The 22589-nt window shown below is 47.0% G+C and overlaps 1 protein-coding gene across 9 annotated transcripts in view; it reads left to right on the top strand.

Annotated features, from left to right (window-relative positions):
• The window catches only part of ARVCF (ARVCF delta catenin family member), a 657174-nt gene that overhangs the window by 610505 nt on the left and 24080 nt on the right, over window positions 1–22589 (top strand). For 5 of the 9 annotated variants that reach the window (XM_085633790.1, XM_085633792.1, XM_085633788.1 and 2 more), the window contains 4 exons: window positions 5235–5346; window positions 9896–9986; window positions 15619–15672; window positions 17689–17780. In XM_085633790.1, the coding sequence (XP_085489916.1) occupies window positions 5235–5346; window positions 9896–9986; window positions 15619–15672; window positions 17689–17780 (349 nt within the window). The remainder of the gene's footprint in view (window positions 1–5234; window positions 5347–9895; window positions 9987–15618; window positions 15673–17688; window positions 17781–22589) is intronic. The other 4 variants (XM_085633794.1, XM_085633793.1, XM_085633791.1 and 1 more) reach the window with 1 other exon arrangement.

Genomic DNA, 22589 nt, shown 5'->3' with positions numbered 1-22589 from the left:
GGGTACATTGAGTGTCTTATGATACAGGATCCTACGGTGAGACCTAGTCCTTTGACATTTGAAAAATGATCCTGTGGTCAGACCTTGTTCTTCAACAAATGGCAAAACAGGCTGCCCTGTGGGCAGACCTCATCCAGCCCAGAGACTCTGAGACATAAGAGGTGATCTGTGGTCAGAGCTCACCCAGTCTTGGGACATATGGACCATAACCCGCGGCTCTGTGGTAAGACGTCCTTCGGTCACAAGACGCATGAGATCTAACAAATGATCTTGCGGTCAGCCTTCATTCAGCCCCAGGACTCGCATAACAAAGCCTGTGATCCTGTCCGCCCCGCTCTGTCTCCAGGACCCCCTCGCGCACAGCTCAGTCTTATTCTCGCAGCCCTAGGGACATATTGTAGGGCCTTGAATGCTGTTGGTTTATCTCTGTGAGCCGGTGCAGGGTCTCTCCTCTGTGAATGGGCTCTGGGTCTGACTCAGTCTCTCTGTGAGCCGGTGCAGGGTCTCTCCTCTGTGAATAAGCTCTGGGTCTGACTCAGTCTCTCTGTGAGTGGGTGCAGGGTCTCTCCTCTATGTGAATGGGCTCTGGGTCTGACTCAGTCTCTCTGTGAGCCGGTGCAGGGTCTCTCCTCTGTGAATAAGCTCTGGGTCTGACTCAGTCTCTCTGTGAGCCGGTGCAGGGTCTCTCCTCTGTGAATAAGCTCTGGGTCTGACTCAGTCTCTCTGTGAGTGGGTGCAGGGTCTCTCCTCTATGTGAATGGGCTCTGGGTCTGACTCAGTCTCTCTGTGAGCCGGTGCAGGGTCTCTCCTCTGTGAATAAGCTCTGGGTCTGACTCAGTCTCTCTGTGAGCCGGTGCAGGGTCTCTCCTCTGTGAATAAGCTCTGGGTCTGACTCAGTCTCTCTGTGAGCCGGTGCAGGGTCTCTCCTCTATGTGAATGGGCTCTGGGTCTGACTCAGTCTCTCTGTGAGCCGGTGCAGGGTCTCCCCTCAATGTGAATGGGCTCTGGGTCTGACTCAGTCTCTCTGTGAGCCGGTGCAGGGTCTCTCCTCTATGTGAATGGGCTCTGGGTCTGACTCAGTCTCTCTGTGAGCCGGTGCAGGGTCTCCCCTCTATGTGAATGGGCTCTGGGTCTGACTCAGTCTCTCTGTGAGCCGGTGCAGGGTCTCTCCTCTATGTGAATGGGCTCTGGGTCTGACTCAGTCTCTCTGTGAGCCGGTGCAGGGTCTCCCCTCTATGTGAATGGGCTCTGGGTCTGACTCAGTCTCTCTGTGAGCCGGTGCAGGGTCTCTCCTCTGTGAATAAGCTCTGGGTCTGACTCAGTCTCTCTGTGAGTGGGTGCAGGGTCTCTCCTCTGTGAATAAGCTCTGGGTCTGACTCAGTCTCTCTGTGAGCCGGTGCAGGGTCTCTCCTCTATGTGAATGGGCTCTGGGTCTGACTCAGTCTCTCTGTGAGCCGGTGCAGGGTCTCTCCTCTATGTGAATAGGCTCTGGGTCTGACTCAGTCTCCCTGTGAGCCGGTGCAGGGTCTCCCCTCTATGTGAATGGGCTCTGGGTCTGACTCAGTCTCCCTGTGAGCCGGTGCAGGGTCTCTCCTCTGTGAATGGGCTCTGGGTCTGACTCAGTCTCTGTGAGCGGGTGCAGGGTCTCCTCTCTATGTGAATGGGCTCTGGGTCTGACTCAGTCTCTCTGTGAGTGGGTGGAGGGTCTCTCCTCTGTGAATAAGCTCTGGGTCTGACTCAGTCTCTCTGTGAGTGGGTGCAGGGTCTCTCCTCTATGTGAATGGGCTCTGGGTCTGACTCAGTCTCTCTGTGAGCCGGTGCAGGGTCTCACCTATGTGAATGGGCTCTGGGTCTGACTCAGTCTCTGTGAGCCGGTGCAGGGTCTCTCCTCTATGTGAATGGGCTCTGGGTCTGACTCAGTCTCTGTGAGTGGGTGCACGGTTTGTCCTGTATGTGAATGGGCTCTGGGCCTGACTCAGTCTCTCTGTGAGCCGGTGCAGGGTCTCCCCTCAATGTGAATGGGCTCTGGGTCTGACTCAGTCTCTCTGTGAGCCGGTGCAGGGTCTCTCCTCTGTGAATAAGCTCTGGTTCTGACTCAGTCTCTCTGTGAGCCGGTGCAGGGTCTCTCCTCTGTGAATAAGCTCTGGGTCTGACTCAGTCTCTCTGTGAGCCGGTGCAGGGTCTCTCCTCTGTGAATAAGCTCTGGGTCTGACTCAGTCTCTCTGTGAGCCGGTGCAGGGTCTCTCCTCTGTGAATAAGCTCTGGGTCTGACTCAGTCTCTCTGTGAGTGGGTGCAGGGTCTCTCCTCTATGTGAATGGGCTCTGGGTCTGACTCAGTCTCTCTGTGAGCCGGTGCAGGGTCTCTCCTCTATGTGAATGGGCTCTGGGTCTGACTCAGTCTCTCTGTGAGCCGGTGCAGGGTCTCACCTCTGTGAATAAGCTCTGGGTCTGACTCAGTCTCTGTGAGCCGGTGCAGGGTCTCTCCTCTATGTGAATGGGCTCTGGGTCTGACTCAGTCTCTGTGAGTGGGTGCACGGTTTGTCCTGTATGTGAATGGGCTCTGGGCCTGACTCGGTCTCTGTGAGCAGGTGCAGAGTATCTCTTCTACGTGAATGGGCTCTGAGTCTGACTCTGTCTCTCTGTGAGCAGGTTCAGGGTGGCTCGCCTATGTGAATGTGTTCTAGGTCTGACTCAGGCTCTCTCTGAGTGGATGCAGGGTCTCTCCTCTGTGAATGGGTTCTAGATCTGACTCGGTCTCTCTGTGAGTGGGTGCAGAGTCTCGCCTCTATGTGAATGGGTTCTAGGTCTGACTCGGTCTCGCTGTGAGCGGGTTCCCTGTGGCTCGTCTATGTGAATGGGTTCTAGATCTGACTCAGTCTCTCTGTGAGCGGATGCAGGGTCTCTCCTCTGTGAATGGGTTCTAGATCTGACTCGGTCTCTCTGTGAGTGGGTGCAGAGTCTCGCCTCTATGTGAATGGGTTCTAGGTCTGACTCGGTCTCGCTGTGAGCGGGCGCAGAGTCTCGCCTCTATGTGAATGGGTTCTAGGTCTGACTCGGTCTCGCTGTGAGCGGGTTCCCTGTGGCTCGTCTATGTGAATGGGTTCTAGGTCTGACTCAGTCTCTCTGTGAGCGGGTGCAGGGTCTCTCCTCTGTGAATGGGTTCTAGATCTGACTCGGTCTCTCTGTGAGCGGGTGCAGAGTCTCGCCTCTATGTGAATGGGTTCTAGGTCTGACATGGTCTCTCTGAGAGCAGGTGCCAGGTATCTTCTCTATGTGAATGGTGGCTAGGTCTGACTCGGTCTCTGCGAGCGGGGTCAGGGTCTCTCCTCTATGTTAATGGGTTCTAGGTCTGACTCAGTCTTGCTGTGAGCGGGTTCAGGGTGGCTCGTCTATGTGAGTGGATTCTAGGTCTGACTCGGTCTCTCTAAGCGGCTGCAGGATATCTCCTCTATGTGAATGGATTTGAGGCCTGACTCTGTCTCTTTGTGAGTGGATTCATTGTGTTGCGTCTATGTAAATGAGATCTTGGCCTTGCTCGGTCTCTCTGAGCGGGTACAGGGCATCTCCTCTATGTGAATGGGTTCTGAGCCTGACTCCATCTGTCTGTGAGTGGGTTTAGAATTGAGTCCTCTGTGTTATTAGCATGCTTCTAGCCAGACTCCCCTTTAAGACTACTATCCAGATCTGACTCCTGATCTTCGTGACTGGGTCTTACGTCTTTGTGAGCGAGTTCAGAGATTGACTTCTCACTGTGAGCGGTACAGAGCAAAACTCCTCTTTTTAAAACACACAAAGGGTGATGGGAGGCCGCTTGCAATAAGTCTAACCAGTGGCAATAGCTCGGGGTAACACTCCAACCCACCATTCTTTTGCTTGATTGGGATGTGATCTTAGTGATTACCAGTGGCTGAGATTAATTCAAGCATTCCATCCATCGCTGTTTTCCATACTTATTAAATCACCCTAAGTGTGCCGAGTATACCCAGACGTTGATCTCATGCACAGTTTGCCACTGGAACCAAGCTGTTACCCCCGTCTGATGAACCCATAACTAGGGCGAAACCCGTCCTAGGATGCTTTTGTTCCAGTTCAGTGAGGACCTGGCTTGGCAATTCAGGCTGCACTGTCCTATTGGAACAGTGTCAAGACTGATTTGCATATGGCTGGGTCCAAACTGGGGTGTCATGTTGAGCAGGGTAACAATGGATTAGGATGTGGCCCGAGTAATTACCGGTGGCTGGGATTATTTGAATCATTCCATCCATCACTGTTTTGGATACTTATTGGTTCCTCTTTTTCGAGGGCAGCAAATGTTACGGCTCCTCTCTGTGAGTGCCCTTTCTCTGAGTCGTTGTTTTTGTGAGTGGGCTTCGGGTCTGACCCCTCCTCTATATGATCGGGTTCTGGATCTGCCCGTGTCTCTTTGAGAGTGGAATCAGAGCATGCCTCTTTCTCATCGTGACCAGGTGGTGCATCTGACTCCTCTTTGTGAGCGAGTCCAGGACCCTATTCCCTCTCTTTGTTATCAGTGTTCAGAGTGCGACTTCTCCACATTGTGCGCTATGTCAGAGTTTGGCACCTCCTGTCTGTGATTGGGCACCAGGTAGGACGACGCCTCTTTGTCAGCGGGCTTCAAGTCTGACTCTTCCTCTCTGTGATTCGGCGGCACGTATGAATCCTCCTCTCTGTGATTGGGTAGCAGGTGTGACTCGTCCTTTTACAGCCGGGCTTCTAGTCTGACTCCTCCTCTCTGGGATTGGGTGCAAGGTATGATTCCTGCTCTCTGTGATTGGGTGCCAAGTAAGACTCTTCCTCTCTGTGATTGGGTGACAGATAAGACTCTTGTTCTTAACAGCCGGGCTTCAAGTCTGACTCCTTTCCTCAATAAGACTCATTCTTTGACTGTCTTTATGATCAGGTTTTTGGACTGACTCCTCTCTGTCAATGGCCATTGGGTCTTACGCCTCTTAGTGAGTGGGTCTCAAACCTGACTAATCCTTTCTGTAATTGTGTGCCGGGTCTGACTCCTCCTCTTTGTAAGCGGAGTCTGACTTCTCTTTTTAATTTGGCTTTGGGTTTATCTCCTCCTACTCCTCTTGGTGAGCGGATTCCTTGTCTGACGACAATGCTCTGTAATTAGGATCTGGGTCTAACTCCTCCTGTTAGTGGGTTCTGAGTCTGACTCCTGTCTGTAATTGGACTTCATGTCTGACTCTTTTTTTTTTGCTCATTAGCCAGTCACAGCGGGAAGTGAAGGCAGCGTCGCATGTCCTGCAGATGGTCTGGAGCTACAAGGATCTGAGGAATGCTCTGCAGAAGGATGGCTGGAGCAAAGCCCACTTCCAGGTAAAGATATTTCTGTTTTAAAGATATACAATTATTTCTCTCTGAAAATCTCAAAATCCAGTTCTTAATTTGAGCCTGTGGTTTCCGGTGCTCAGCACCGTCACTTAATTGTCAACTCTGGATCTTGTGACAGTCTGCCACAGGGTGGCACTGTCTGGCTAATTTAGAAGTGACCACAACAACAGCTAATTAGTAATTCAATATTCATTACAAATGACTTTTACTTGCTGTCCAAGCCATTTTTATAGCTTTGGGTGCCTGACCATCCCTATCCACCAACCTGTAAAAATGGCCAATCGGCGGATCTGTGGCAGCTTTTTGTGTTGCAATTTTATTTATTATTTTTAATCAACACATAAAACATGATTAACAACAGTCTATATAAATTTTTAAGGATTAAACTCATTAAACCCACTTACTTTTTACCCCCAGCATATAAACACTCTTTGGTTCCACAATCGTCCCCTCATTCTCCTGATAAGTATTGTTATCAGGAGGGGGTGTTGTACTCATACCAGCTCTGAGCTAGAGTGCACGTACGATGGTTTGGGTTATTTTTGGCTGCAGTTACGATAGAAGGGCAGTTTGTAAATAGGAAGGGGCTTACATTTTTGTGGCTTGTGTGAATGTCCTCCCTAAACCCCTCCTTACCCCACTCTTAACCCCTCCCATTTAATAGTAAGTATGCTCCATGTTTCTAGCCCCTCCTCTCTGTCCCTCCTACAATTACTACTAAAACACATCCTTATGTGTGTGGAGATCTCTGCTCTTAAAAGACAGGAGACGCAGAGCTGTGGACCTCTGCACACAGGTATGTGAATAGGATTGTGTAGTACGTTAGTTGTACTATTGTAGCCAAATTAAGCCTACTACAATAAGCAGTTTTGAATAGGCCCCTGTATGTGCGTTAGCTTCCATTCCTCCAATATTAACCCCCAGAACTCATTCTGGAGCTACCACAACTGAAGTATACATTCCATTCCAATTAAAATACATTGTCTTAGCATGGTGTAAAATTGTCTCTTGGGGCTGCAGTGGCCCCAAACATGAAATCATGAAAGGTTTTCTTGCTACATTCAAGGCCACCTGCTACGCAGGGACGGTGTGGTCTGTTTAACCACAGTGGCTGCGAAAGCCACAGCCAGCAGTGACACAGAAACACAGCCGTGGCCGGTGCAGGTAAGTGCGGTGGGGCAGGCTGGGGTTGTGGGGGGAAATCGACATATGACGGAATAGGGAAAATAAATTAAAAAAATTAATAAAACCACTTACCTTGCGCTCACCACATCGCAGAGTCAGCGATGCGGCGAATGCAAGGTAAGTGGTTTTATTACGTTTTTTATATTTATTTTCCCTATTCCGTCATAAGTCGACTGCCCCCCTCGCTCTACCCGCCCCACTGCGCTTACCTGCACCGACCGCAGAAACAGCACCTGCGATTCAAGTGTTACTGTAGACAGACGGAGGGTGTGATAGCACTGACAGCAGGGACCAGGATGGGCCGGAAATCAAAAAAAAATTAAACTGACCCTTCACTGTGGGAGACTGTGACTAGAATAGGGCCATTGGGTTATGGCAGCGCATTCTCATCTCAAGTATATATCCACAAGGGAAACCCAAAGATCGTAAGGTACCAAGGGTACTTGAGTAATTCTAGAGACAACGGCCCCTTAACATAAAATGAAGTACAGTCGTTCTGGATACAAAAATCAGTTCCATAAACAGATTCAATGATCAGAGTTTTCAAGTGTATCACTTGGCAATCATAAATTAGGCCTGGGTGAAATTAAAATTACGCTAGTGTAAGTCACGTTATCTCAGAAATGTCACATTACATTGGTTAGGTGACATTCCCGATATTGCACCATCATGTCCCTTTGCACGATTATGCATCATTCGAAGATTTACTGCAAACACACAAGAATATTAGACCGTGAACGGCTGTCATTTGCGGTTTATTTGCTTTGTTGTAGTTTTTAAGCGCGATATGCACCCTTGCCCTCAGGGTTATGAAAAGAATCTATTCTGCTAGTTTGACTTCTAGCATCATTTAGACCAAGTCCCCTCTCGCGTTAGTTCCCAGAGTGGATTCAAACACAGTTCTTTCTTCCTGTACATGCCAGCTGCAAACATCTGCACTTGGACTGCCAAAACTTGCTGCCACCTTAAAGCAACACCAATGAACACTAACATTCTGTCTGCATCTTTGTTTTACATGCTTCACATTTTCACTCTTTCTTTCTTTCTCTCTCTCTTTTTCTCTATTTCTCTCCACCGCTTCTCACTCTTCACAGTTTGTCTCTTGTTTTCGCTAACCCGCACACTCTCCACCATTTATCTTTCTCGCTCACTCTCTATTTTGTTTCTGTCTTTTGTTCGGTTCATCTCTTTCCACTATGCCGCGCTCTCCCCTTCTCTGAGGCATGTACACCTCTTTTCATTAACTCCCGCTTTACTTTTTCAGACTCTCCCGCCTCTCTCTACATTTTCACACTTGCTGACTTTCAAGTGTTTTTTCTCACGCCCCAGCTCCTTTGGTTTTATGCACTTTTGTGAGCAGTGGGTGGGGTTTAGTCTTCAAGCCTCTCTGTTTTCCACTGTGCAGTTTTTAAAAAACTTTAAGCACTGTGATAAAAAAAGCCTTTTTCAGCTCCTGAGCTTTAGGTAGCTTTATTAGGCAGAGCCTGGGCAGCGCAAGTGCTGCTCTGCAAGGCATGCCGTATTCAGATAGGGACTTAAAGCTCCGCCCATATTTATAATTGGCTTGTGTCATTGTCCACTGTAAACTGTGGCTGTTCATTGGACAATAGGCTTAGTAGTCCCTCCTTAGTACCACCTTGTCTCATTTTGTAACTTCCCATGGCGACACCCCCTGTTACGTGTGTTGCTACTCGTAGGCTTTAATTACAGACTCCGAGCACTATTTTCTCAAATAGCCTTAGAAGGACACGCTCTCTACTAACGTTTTTTTTTTTTTTAATTATAGCACGGGAGCCGAACGCATTTGCAATGCAATAGGTCTCACATTTGCAAGAGTTTAAGCTATCGGGATTGTAAATAACAATGCCTTTTATTTATCTGTTTCAAAAACAACACATAAATAAAAGGCATTGTCATTTACAATGCCAATAGCTCAAACCCTCGTAAATGCGATACCTATTGCAGTGCAAATGCTTGTTTTTTACTTTAAGCATTTTGATAGAAAGGGCCTTTTTCAGCTCCTGAGCTTTAGGTAGTTTTATTACCTCCCAGTTCGCACAGCCCCAGCAGAGCTCACTGCCAGCCAGAGAGTGTGGCTTTAGCAGGTCACAAACTCTCTGTCCATGCCCTGGCAGATTTAAAGAATTCCTTGTCCCATAAGAAACAGCCTACGGATGCTCGCAGCATCCCTCCGAGCTGGCCTGTATCACGCTCCCTATAGGCCACCGACTCTCACTCCAGGCGTGTGAGGACAGGGCTTCAGAGCAGGACGTTTGTTTAGCTCTCTGTGCGTCAGAAGTCCTTGTCCAAGGCTGGTAACTACAGCATCTCAGGGCAGGGCTTGTAACTATTTCCTGTGGGTCACAATGCCTCTCCCAGGACAGGTAACTGCAGGATTTCAGGGCTTGTAACTACTCTCCGTGGGCCACTGGGCCTCAGTCTAGGCCCTGTAAATAAAGGACTGCAGTGCTTTCCCTGTAACTATCTCTCTCTGTGGGCCATAGGGCCTAGGTCCAGTCCCTGTAATTACAGGATTCAGAGCAGGGCTTGTCACTACTCCCTGTGGCCCACAGCCCCTCGCTTTAAGCCTATTACTACAGGGCTGTTGTGCAGGCCATGCTTATCCCTCCAGACCACTAAACCTCAGTGCAAACTCTAACTATCTCTCTGTGGGTCACAAGTCCACAGCCAGGTCTGGTAACTACAGGATTGGGGGCTTGTAACTTCTTCCTGTGGCCCACAGGGCATCTGTCTAGGCGCTGTAACTATCTCCATGTTGGTGACAGGGTCTTAGTCCCGTCTCAGGATTTCCATGCAGGACATGTAACTTTCTCCCTGTGGGTCACAGGGCCGCTACAGTCTACGCCATGAAGTTATCACCCAATGGGCCACTGAGCCGTACTTTAGATCTTTTAACGACAGGACTTCAGTACAGGCCATGTAACTATCTCCCTGCGGGCCAAAGGAGACACCTATTCAACGCAAGGCAGTCGTGATCGGCATTGATTGCCGCTTGACTATATCTTCACTACCTGTTGCATGTATTTTCCTAAAGCTATAACATGCCATCCCTTGGTAGCCTCAGGACGCTTGTGCCGCGAGGAGATCACACATGTAGTGCGAACAGAGAATAAGCTTACACAGAGAAAAGTAAAGTTACACCCACTGCTGCCAAATAATGCCTCCCTTGCTTGCTCGCTTCTTGCCTACAAACTACTTGGTTTGCAGTGTTGACAACACAATTTACAAATGCAGCCGCCCACCATCGTATAATGCGTAATGCTTAATATTCAGGAGATTTGTTGAATTTCACTAGAAGTGACCCCCCAACTCTTATTTCCTTTTTCAGTCTGCAGTCGCCACCCTCCCCAAGGCGTCGAAGGGGAATGGTCGATCAGGGTTCGACGACAGCACCCTCCCACTGGTCGATAAAAGCAGAGGTGAGTCTCCCTGTAAAAAGCTGTTCCAAAATGGACGCCATTTTGTTTATTGCTTTTATCTTTCCTGTTGACTTAAAACACGTGAAACCCTTTTCTGCGTGGTGGTGGGGGCCCTATTAGCAAGCTGTAGTTACTAAACATCATATAGGAGTTGTACCTGCTACCCCTAGCAGGCCCACATCTACACCTATCACTGCTCTTACTACCCCGGTCTGATGGGTCACTAAGGTAGTGTCTCTGAGAGCCATGTTTACTTTCTGTAGTTTCCGCTTGTTGCTCTTTCCAGACCCTGAGCAGCAAAGAGGTGGCTGCTGAAAGTGGTAAGGGCTAACCTGCAGGGGTCAAAGGGTGTGTGATGTTCTACGACCCCTTCCGTTTAGCTGACTAAACGTCCATAGGGAGTCACAGGTGCCTCAGAGTGGTTCTCCCATTAAATAGGGCTGTTTCCTTTAAATATGTAGAAATGAAAGAAGGACTACATAATTTGTTTTTTTTTAAATATAGATCGCCTTTACTGCTTCTGGTTTTATATTTTTTTTGTTTGTTTACATTTCCCTAGCTGCTTGTAACACTGGATCCAAATAATTTTTCTAATTATCGTCCTATTTCTCTGCTCCCCTTCTTTCCTTATTAACCCAGTTCTACAAAATTTGAGCAGTTAGCCACATACTGTGAGGAAAATGGTGTGTGCAATAAGCATCAATCAGGTTTTCAGTCTTGTTTTAGCATAGAAACCGTACTAACGACTGTTACTAATGATAGATGGATGATTCTGGATGCCGGCGACTCTGCGGCTCTCATACTTCTTGACCTGTTGGCTGCGTTCGACACAGTCTCGCGTGCCATTTTACTAAAATGGCTCACTTTTGGTCTGGAGGATAAGCCACTTACACGGTTCAAATCCTTTTCGAAGAATAGACTGCAGGCAGCGCAAATGGCTTCCTTTCTTTCTGTCTTTTAAGACATTACCGGGGGAGTTCCGCAGGGGTCTGCCCTCAGTCCTACACTTTTCAACATATATGTGCCCCCCCTACCCCAGCAGACTTGATTTCTTCCATCAGATTTTAATTCCATGGGTACACAGATGATACTCAAATTATCATCAATACGGAAGGTGATATTTCACAACTTCAGGAGTGATCCAGGGACGGCACAGTTAAAGTGGCCAGATGGGTGAACGATAACTCTCTCCACCTTAATTCTGAAAAGGCGAAAGTTCAGATTTTTGGGAATCCCTCCATCCGTTCCCACAGGTGGTGGCCTCGTTCCTTGGGCGACTGTCTAGCACCTGCTTCCTCCGCTGGGAATTTAGAAGTTTTATCCGCAACAAACTCTCTTTTGTGTCTCATATTAATAAGCTGATGTCTACTTGCTTCCTGCTTTTGAGACAATTTAGGAAGATTGCTCAGCCTATTCATCAAGGTTCCTGGCCATTGCTGGTGCAAACCTTGGAGCTAAGCAGACTGGACTATTGCGATGCCCTATATATCGAGCTTCCCGTATACCTTATTAGGAGATTACAACTCATACAGAATGCAGCAGCCAGACTGATTTTTGGTAAGATAACATTTGGCAGTGTTTCCTTTCTTCATATACTGCTTCACTGGCCCTTTTTAAAAGGAGACGCCAGTTTAAAGCCCTTTGTATGGCCCATAAAGCTCTTTATCCTGCAACTCATACATTTCTGGTATGCTTACAAGATATTCCCCTTTTAGACTGCTTCGTTCCCTATCTGCTGGTCTGATCACAACACCAAAGTTTTGCAATGTACGCCTCTGGGAAAAGGTTTTTTTCTGTGGTCACTGCTCAGGCTTGGAACAAATCGCCGTTAGCACTTTGTCTTGAGCCGAATCTGCAAAAATTTCATGGAGCACTGAAATCTCATTTATTCCTTTAACCCCCAGTCTTTGCTCTATTTCTTGTTGGCATGCCAAAGATACTTTTTGGCTAAACGCCTGGATACCCACTGGGTCACTGTGTGCTTAATAGCCAATAAAATAAATTTGGTCATCTGCTTTGTTGTCGAACTTGTCCCGAGTGCCCCAAATTCCCTCCCGTATCCTTAGTTCCTCCTATCGACTTGACGTTTCTGAATGTGAAGTTAGGTAATCCAATATATGATTTTATTAACAGATCTTCTGGGATTTGCAGCTAGCCGTTTGCCACAGGATAGGTGACAGAAACTTGGGCAAATGCCAGCAAAATAATTCTTTCTTGTGTCCATAATTACACATTTTGCTAATAGCAAAAAGTATAGTGAGAAAGGAGTCTTTTTTTTTGTTTTTTAAAAGAATGAAGTGGGTTTTTTGCTTTATAACCACACGCTCTGCTGGATGTTGAATTTTTACTCTATCTGCAGGTGGGTTCCAGGGGTATATCCCTCCCACCCACCAGTGCTGGCTCTAGGGCGGTGCGATCGGTGCCACCACGGGTGCTGACTTGGGGTGTGGGCATCATTTCTGCAAGTATATTATCATTTTAAAAGCAACTTCTGCAGAGTTTCTGGCTTTAAGCAATTTTCAGTCATCAGTTAAAATATCAGGATAACTCCGGTGATTAATCGTTTTCCCGGAAAGAGACCAGAGGTTTGTCTAGTGGAAGTTTTAACTCATCCTAAGGTAGCGCAGAGGGTTAAAATGCCTGCTGCTAAGAATGTGTACTATGCAGATCACAAACTGCATATAATGTAAATACGTCAATGGGTTAGTGCTTCTGTCAGAGAGCTCCTTTTGTAACTTGTTGTTTATAAGTCAAAATCCTTATATAGAACATTGAGCTATTAACTGTCATCAAAGAGCTGCATGCAAACTGCAAGGTATTTGTTTGATCTATATGTTTTTTTTGCCCAGTCTTTTATCATCCTAATCTTGTGAAAAGGGTTCTTTTGGGTAGAAAACAATTCTTATTATATTCTTATTATTACATAGAACCCCTAACAATGATGTTACGTTTTCAATTCTGAATTTGTGCTTTTCCAGAATACGGACTCAAACTATATTGCCCACCAGTATTGATGACATGTCACTCCTACACTACACCTTGTAGTCCTGTCTGCTGTAACATTTCCTATACACTGATTTATACACATATGGTTGTCTCTGTGCAGTGTGTGTGTGGTGTAAAGTGCTCTGAGATCCTGAGTGTTGCTATAAAACTAAATAAATCCCAGAGACAGTCGTTACCGAGACTCGAGGGGCCCTGTTAGAGGGAGTTAGGGATGGATTTGGTTACTGGGACTTTGATGCTGCGCTTGGTGTGTTTTCTGCCACTGTTATTGTTTGCTTGCTGATGGTGTAACTCAGCCTAGATCATTGTATGTAGTTTGGTCCCATCTACAGATGAGTACTGTCCATGGTCCAGCTTTGTTTATGGTGTATTTGTCCAGTGTAAGTCTGTCATTAACTGTGTAACGCTGGCAGTGTTCAAAGTTGAAAGTAGTTTGTTCACCATGTGCACGTATTTGTTGCATAAACTGCAAAAACAATACACAAAGTATCACTGGTTTCAGATGGGAAGAGAGGTGAGGTGTCGGGGTGGAAATAAAGACTCGTGCAAACATTGTGTACAGAAGTGTTGTTAGTGTCATCACTCGCAATGTGTGCACTTGAGTACAAAATGCTCTTGAGTTACTGGCACGAGACACAACCACATTAGGTTATTGAGAATTATTGTCCTTTTTGTTGATTGCGGATACTTTAGCCCCATGCACATGTTTTTTGGTTTTTAGATCCATGCGCAGCCGATTACTACAGGTGGACCACTGCCCGCTGTTGATTAATACGTGTTTGCGTTCATTCCTCAGCCCTGATCACTGTCATTATAGGGTATTACTCCAATCTACAGCGAGTTACTGGTGGATATCTGTTGCCCACATTTGGTTTAAGAGACCTTGGTTTTATCTACAGTGTGTTAGTGATGGATTACTGTTGCCCACAGCTGGTTTTAGGGGTTTTAGTACCCCTTCAATGCACTGTGGCTTACTGCCTCCCAAAGTTTATGGAGGCTTCCAAAAGGCAGACTGCAGCCTCTGGCACCCCTGTTCCAGTAGTTGCAGCCGTGTATTTTACATGGGCACACCCCAAAAATGTTAAGTAGAAATGGTGAGCTCTCTGCTCAGACCCTCTCTCTTCAGCATGCACACCACTGGGCACGTTCTGCCTCAGGGGCGCCCAGAAGCCCTCACCAAGCACATTGAGATGCCTCTGAAAAGACACCGTACAGGACCCATGGGGACGCCATGATGGGCACAAGTAGGACCCCCCCAACCCTCCTCCAGTTTACATTTTTGAGATTTTTGTTTCTTTCTAGGGCCAGATTTTGGTAGCTCAAAACTCATCATAGTAAGGCTGCCAGTTACCTGGGGGACATCTTCACAGAACTTACACGGCGGGCTGTGTCCTGCCTCTGAGCCCTAGGAAAAGCCTCATGAGAACACGTGATGGAGAGGTTGAGCTCTGTGGGAGGGTCTGACCAACTCTGTGTACCCCCGCCAGATCTATATGTTTGACTCTGATCACTAAACCTGCATCTGCCAGAGCTGGCTGCAGTATTTGTGCACTGAGTTGTGCGAAGTGCTTAACAGATGTGAAATATTAATAGGTGCAGTGACCTCGGGAGATTCAGATGCGTGTGGGTGAAGGAGGGGGAGATTTTGAGAAATAGGATTTGACAGGGGTCAGGCTCCCTGCTGAGCCCAGAGTGACAGGCGATCTCTTGTCTGACCGCTTGGGATGCATGGACCCCTTACCTCCCTGCATGGACACATTGTCTCCCCCATCTCTTTCTCCCTCTCTCTACCCCTCTCTCTCTCTCCCCACTCTCTTTCCCCCTCTTCTCTCTCTCTCTCCCTCTCTCGGTCCCCATTATTATTTTACCTTAATTTTTTCACTTCATCTCCTCTTGCGCTCTTACACCCTTCCTTCAGCATTCTCTTGCCCTCCTTTTCTCTAGCCATCTAATTTTACTCCCTTCAGCCCTCACTCTCCCCTCTCTCCCTCCCTTCTGCCCAGGCGGCTCCTCTTCCTTCTGTCTCCCTCCCCTTTCCTTGACTGCTCTTGTTTTTCTTCGCTCTTTTCTCCTTCCATCTTTTCTTTTTTGCAATCATCATTTCTCCCCTTCCTTACTTCACAACACTTCCCTACCTCCTCCTCTCCATCTTAAGTTCCTTCCCTCCTCCTCTTCCATCTGTTTGCCAACATTCCTCCTCTCCACCTATGTTCCTCCTCTCCTAACTATCCTCCCTCATTTCTGCACTTTTTCCCTTCCTTTCACCCATCATCCATCCTTGTTTCTACCTCCTGCTGCTTTTTCTTAACCTCGCCTCTCTCATTTCTCCCTCCATCATTCTGTTTCACGCCTCAGTTTCTTACTTCATCCATTACTTTCTTGCTTGTGTTACTTCTTCCTTCCTCTTTTCAACCTAGGTCCTCCTTCCTACCTTACAGCCTCCCTGTCTGTTTCTTTTTATCATTTCATTCACTCCGCCTTTTTCATCGTTTCCTGTTATCCCTTCCTTCCCACCCTCTCTCCACGCAAACCCCTCCGCGTCTCTTACCCTCTTGCCTCCATTTTGCCCGCTGCCCTCCACTTCAGCACACACAGTACAACCCGCTGGCATGCTTCTCTTTTGCAGGTAGCAAGAAGTCTGGCAGCCGAGACATGATTCCAATGGACGAGCTGGGCCCAGGTAAATGCACCGCCTCCCATCAGCACCACAAACCCCTCGCCCATCCATCAGCTCCGATAGAGCGCGCCGTCACTCATGGGAAAGTTCATCGTCTTCACCTGGAGGCGTTCTACCGGGTGCAGGAAGCTGACATTTAAAGGACGCAGCTCTTACTTTAGAAACAGATCAATAGTGGTTAGTTCCCCCTCTTCATGTGGTATAAGTGCTGTTTGCACGACCCTTGCTCGGCCGCCTCTTGCAAGTCGTGGCCGATGGTCCATGCGCGTGGATCTGGAAGGTCAAGCTTTTAATGTGGGGGAGGGGAGGTGAGCAGAGGAGGTAGCATGGGTGGGTAGGGGAGGTGAGCAGAGGAGGTAGCATGGGTGGGTAGGGGAGGCGAGCAGGTGGAGGTAGCATGGGTGGGTAGGGGAGGCGAGCTGGCTGAGGTAGCATGGGTGGGTAGGCTGCACGAAGGGTGGGGTTCGATAGGCTAAGCTTTACTGGTCCAACCTAGTGCCAAGCGGCACTATACTTGGCGCTATACCCCACACAGTGGTGGATTGAGAGCTTGGTTACTGGCTTCTTAGGTGTGGTGGTAGCCAAGACATTTGATTTTATAAAAATACGTATTTATAGGGGCATTCAGCCAGCTCTCTCCATCCATTAGCCTGTTGCAGTGCCATTCACATTTGTATTCCACCCACTACAGCATGCAGCAGTGGGTCAGCCCACTTCAGCCATTGGCTAACTTCACTGTGAGTGGCAGCATTCTACCCTTTCAGAAGGATCACACACACACACACACACAGTAATTCCCTTCCGCTTCAGGAACTACTATGGCAATGTGTGTTTTTTGAGGCCTAAAAATATTTTTTCTTTTTGGCAAGTTTTTTTTTGGTTTGGATTGACATAGGCCCAGCAGATTCCCCAACCATTAACGATTTGTGTAAAACAGTTAAAAATAACCATTGACAAAGCCAAAAGGCTGGCAACCACTGCCAGGCTTATAGTTTTTGCAATGCTTGTTAATTTGTTGGTTCTGAGCAGGAAGAGTAAGCAGGAGTTGTCTGACTTGATGTTTCTGTAGGGTGGGAGTGCAACGACCAATGACAGCAACAGTACGTCCGGTTCCCCCTCACTTGTGCGGTGAAGGCCAGTTTTCGTAGATCTGTGCTATCTCTGGGTGCTCAATGGAATATTGCGAACCAGCCAGTAGATATTCCCAAAAGAGGGACACACTCTCCACTCCTGCGATTACCCCCATGTGCCATTTCTGTCTAACATCAATAGGGCCACATAAACCTCCACGCAGTTGCGCTCATGGGAGCCACTTCCTTCACAGAGGGAAAGTCTGGCTGAACTCCTGTTCCATCCAGGGTAATTAGAGGCCCTCTTCTTCCCTGGAAAGTTATGGACTAGAGATTTCTGTGTCCTCCTTGGAGTTGGATCCCACCTATTAGAGACAGATAATGTCATTGAATTGGTTGGCGCAGCCTCACAGTGTCATGGTTTGCAAACATCTGGAAATATCAGTGTCTACCTTTTCTAATAATGCAAACAGCATCATGGTTTCCTCCACTAGCCTTCCATGGATAAAGTTTCTCAGCTTTGATCGAGTAACTAACTGAACAAAGGTTTAGTGAGGGGCGGCATGCTGCCATAGCAAATCATGTTCAATTTGGTGCAGGTGGCATTTAGGTCAAGGTAATCCGTCAGAGGCAAGGAAGGGCCACGACAAGCAGATTGAGTGCTTGTTCGATATTAAAACTCTCCGTAAATCTCTGTACCTTAAAAGATATCACCTCCCTTCCCTTCTAATTTACTGTGTTGATGTGATTTGTGTCTCGTCTCTCTCAATCTACCACACTTTCTTTCTTCCTTGTCTTTTGCTGTCTGTTGAGTTTCTTTCCTGCCATCACAGCTACCAGATGGACTGGTTTACATCCTTGGCACTAGAAGCGTTTCTTGCCTGGTTGCCACCTGAGAAGGCTGGGTACCCCTCGCTGCCCTGACTTTACCTGTCTTCTTCTTCTCCAGATGGATATTCAACAATAGACCACCGGGAGAGGGAACGCAAGTACCGGACCCTCGAGAACACGGCAGATGTGTCAGAGAAGGAGCCGTTGAAGGTAAGTGGCACATGCGGATGCTATCGGATAGGCTGTGGTTCCCGTTGGCTGTTATGGTAGCCTCAGCTTTGCTCCAAATCCTAGTTCTCTGATCCTGGCATTGAAGAAAGTAACAGGTCGTGGAGCCTGTAGCACACTGTTAAACACAGCATGTGGATACGATGCAGAAATACAAGAGGAATTATACCCACAGGAGGTCTTCTGGAGAGTAGTGTCCACGCCATTCTAATGCGGCGCGTTTCTGCATTGTTCTCCTCTGTTGATAAATCAGCAAAGAGGGTCACGCTGGGAATGTGCAGACTTTTTTAAACCCAATTACATGTGATTTTCTGTGGCTTTGTGAGTAGCTGACTTGACCATGGGATCCTATATCTTGGGATGTTATTTGCCCCTCACCCCCCAGCCCCCACACCTGGGAGGCACAAAGAAGATTTTCTCTCGGCAGGCTCATTATCTGAACCTAGACAAACTAAAAAAAACAGCCAACATTGACTGCAAAGATCATCTAAGAAATAACTTCATGTTTTGGCATTCAACGTATGAGCGAAGCAAATATTCGTTTCGAATTGCTGAAATTGGTGGGGGATGAGCAAGGAAACGCAAAAACTGTTGTACATATAACCTTCCTTAAATCACAGTAATTTATTTTATATGTTTAATTTTTGATTTATTTTAAGTTCTTTTTCTTGTTCACTTGTATTTGATTTGACAGCAACAAATATTAAAAGTCAAACTCAAATGTTTTGCACTGATTTTGGCATTCACAAAAAGCTTTGAAAAATGATGTGTGTCTAGCTGATCAGTTTTCTCCCATGGAATCTACACATATATCAATGTTTTGAGTTTTGTCTTCAAAGACCTACATGGCCTTAAATCTCAGGCTAGGATCCAGTTTTAGGGTCGTTTAAGGGGTTCCATTGAATTGGGCAATAACTTCTGTTGTTGATCACTAAGTTTGTAGGGTGCTGCCTGGAAGGGTTATGTAGTGCCGTAGATTAAAGGGTGTGCCAAAGGTAAGATCTGGTAGAATTTGGTGACACGTCTCAACCAAAACAAGGTTAGACACATAGGAAGGGGGCGGGGAGAGGGTATCTTTGGAGCATTTCTTCTTTATTAAAGAATTTGGCATTCACATCACGTCTTCCGATTGGAGGCGTCCTAGCAAAGATTGTATTCTTGCAGATTGTTGCATACAGCTTTCAGTTCAGCCTTACTTCAAAACCTAAATCTGCCCTCCCTTTCTGAGGGATATCCCAGACAGCGATGCGATAGTATAATTTATACTTTCATGAGCCTCCTACTAGTAATACCCTAGATCAGTCTCATAGACCATGAGCGGGTCCTAAATCTGGCTCTAATTAACACTGTGGAGCTATTGAGCGAACCCAGCCGAAAGACAGCAGGACGCTTTACAGGGTAAAGGCAACGCTAAAGCCCACGAGTAATAGGAGGGGAAGCAGGGTTCTGGACAGTTAGTGTATTGTGATGTAGTGTTCTTTAAAGAGGTGCGTCTTCTATGTATATGGTATTTCTGTACCGCAGACCTAGCCAAATGGCAGATGTAAACCATTCTTATGCTATGCTTTTGGATTAGTGCATAGTGTTCCATGCCTTTGTTATATATTTGAAGTTGTGGGTCCTGCCAGCAGTGTGCCCTCCGTAAAGGTTTCACATGGATGCTTTACAAGAGACGCACTTGAGTCTTAACGGAGAAAGTCTGGGAGAAGATCACACCTCAACAACTCCCTTTGTCCGCTGGTGCTAGTGGTCACCACTGGACTATTTCCAATTTCTCCCATACATTTTCTTTACAGCTTGCACAAGAAATGACTGACCCTATTTTTCTGTGCTATATTTAAAAACCCAGTTAATTCAATTCTGGTCATAAAAGTTACAGATAAACTAATTCAGCCACGGTCTACTGTTTGTTAACCTTTACAACACATATAGTATTATTGTATAGTGTGATATACAATGGGTGTAAATTCAGGGGGACCAGCAATGGCATAGTTACACTAGACTGAGCCTACTTGTGAGGTTTCAGAACAGCCAGTGCCTCTTAAAGTCAGTAGGGCTGGGACAAGGTCCGTCACATGCACTTGGCCCGGTTCTCCTAGCCTTTCAAAGGCACCAGACTCTAGGGGTCCACTCCCTATGTATCCTCAGACAAGCCTCCACAGACATGTAAGAGGTACAGAAAGGTGAGAGTCAGTGGTAAAATATATGTTCGCTTCTAACGCAGACTATCAGCAGAGGTGAAAAATGTTAAAACACAGATGTGTTAACTGTGGATATGTACATATATATAGATTGTTCAGAGGACGTGAGTCCAAATGCAAGCAACCCTGGGCTGTGCCTACACCCTTGGGGTAACTCTGTAGACTATATATATATATATATATATATATATATATATATATCGAGGGGCGTGGATCTGCGTGGTTTCTATTTTCCGTTGACACGGATTTTGTCGAGACTACAAGTGTGGGATATATATATATATATCTTCTCTGCACCTGTCCCGGGGTGCAGTGCTAAGAGGAGGGGCTCTTCATTGTTATCATACTTAGGGCTGCGGAGTGGGGCCATGGCCCGCGGGGCGTGGTTCTGATAGCCGACACCCACATCGACAGGACGGGGTGGCCCTCCTCTTCCTCACTGATACGTTTCTCCATACTCTTGCAGGCGCACCCCTTTCTGGATTCTCTGTCGCTCTATTTTATCATCACGGATTCTTTGCGTGTGTATTCTAGACTCAGACCCTTGCATGTGTGTTTTATTGGTGCCTATTGTGTGTGCTTTGCTTTGTGTACTTGTGGTGTGGGCTTATTTTAAGGACACTTTTGTTTTGGCTTGACTCTGAACTTTTTTCTGCATTTTCACCAAACACACCACTGAATTTGCTGTGATGCAATCACTTCACAGGACATATGCACATCCATTCCACTCCACTGAAAACATTATTAAAGTGGTATTAAAGATTTATGGTGCAAATCTTTAAAAAAAGTATTTTTCGCGTTATCCTGCTGTCAAACTCTACATTATCCTAAAGTAGTGTCAGCTGCCGCGATCTGGGCGCCCCACAATGCGGCCGGACTCCAGACCATTTTCAGATTTCAGGTCTGAATCTGTCGTACATGTTGGAAGGTGAACAGATCTAAAGCGCTAATAACGATGTATGGCAACTCTGTTGACCATTGTGGGGTCTGAACGGTATTAGACCGATGGTGTCAAGAGTACAAGCATAGGTCTTTGACAAATTGGGGGCAAGTGGCACGTAATTCTTAATTTCCAAATTCGAGGAAATATTTGTTATGCTTTTATTGGGACTACTTGGCTATAAAACAGATGCCAGCTGTAGCTCGTTTGCCATCCCATGCACTGCAAACATTTTGGCATGTGAGGTTTTTGAACTGCCCTTATGACAAACTAACTTCTCATCGCCCAGTGTAGAGGAGAGTCAGGCGACAGGGATAGTCGAAAACCTTCCCAGGTCCCATGAGTTTCTGTGCCGATGTAGACAACTTCATTCTGTTAAATCCAAGATCAGGCATGTTTGCAGGGTGTGCCGGCCCCTGAGGGTGGAAATCTGGTCCCATACAGAGCACGCAAGGCACACTATCACCCTGCAAGAGGTACAAGCCACATGCACTACCCTGATCCGCAGAGCCTTGCAATCATGAGAAAGCGAGAGGGTAGCAGGCTTTCAGGTAGGAGAGGCGGTAAAGACTAACAAACAGAATGGGAAATCGGAGCCTGATGAAGTCTCTGAGGATACCGAATCGTGTTAAGTTTGCCTGTCTACTGAGGACCACCGCCCTAAAACAGCAAAATAATAACCATGGTGATAAAAACTAAAACTGTACCAAAAAAGACGTATATAACTCACCTCATAGCTTTGAAGTTGAGAAAGTTTTCGACTTCAGGATGGCCCCCCGAGGACCAGAAAGAGCATAAGGTGCTATCAACACCGAACCGACTAAGCCCCATCAATCTTTGCCTTCTGCCACGTCAGAATCTCACTAACATTGGATGTCTCCCCCCTCGAAGGCCGCAAAGTGTCTTCCTATGTCACATCCACAAATGACCAGAGAACAGATGTAGGACACCAAGGGCACGCCTGAGAAACCTGCGCAGCACCACTAACCTCAAATGAATTTAGTGTTTAACCACTGAACGACCAGGAAGAGCGCTAAGAGATCTGAGCACTGAACAAAGAGCACTACAAAAAGAATTGCTGGCGCAGGAACAGAACACACCAACAAAGCCTAGTGTGAAGAAGATTGTGATGCAAGGGTCACCTTTTCACCCATCACAATATCCCACCAATTTGGGTTTAATGGTGGCAAACTTTTACTTTGTCAAGGAAGGAAGCGTACGCTGAAACACATCACGATGAAGGAGATTTAAAAGGTATCCGGGGTCATGGGTGATGCAAAGCCACCTTATAAAGAAGAACTGCGTCACTCAAGAACATCATCCGCCAATGACTTGGTGAGCTTTCATGGGGTCACTCAGGGAGGGGCTCACGCTTGTGGCTTAGACAGGACTTCCCACTGAAATGGTCTTGTAAGGCCTAATCAAACAGCAAATATTGTTACTAATGTCAAGGACTAGGTGTATAGTGCCACCCACTAACTAAATTGTCTCCAGGCACTCCACTAGAAAGGGGTATTATTACCCAACTCTACAATACACATTCTCTTGACCTCCAGAGGATGATGGGAAGTTGGTACTGCTGAGATTTGCACCTGTGACCCCTGGGCAGGCACATTGCCCACACAACTGTCTTAGTGATACTGACACAGT

This window comes from Triturus cristatus, chromosome 11 (genome assembly GCF_964204655.1).
Source record: "Triturus cristatus chromosome 11, aTriCri1.1, whole genome shotgun sequence".
Taxonomy (NCBI): Eukaryota; Metazoa; Chordata; class Amphibia; order Caudata; family Salamandridae; genus Triturus; species Triturus cristatus.
Note: the sequence above shows the minus strand (reverse complement) of the source record. Positions and strands in the feature narration are given on the sequence as shown.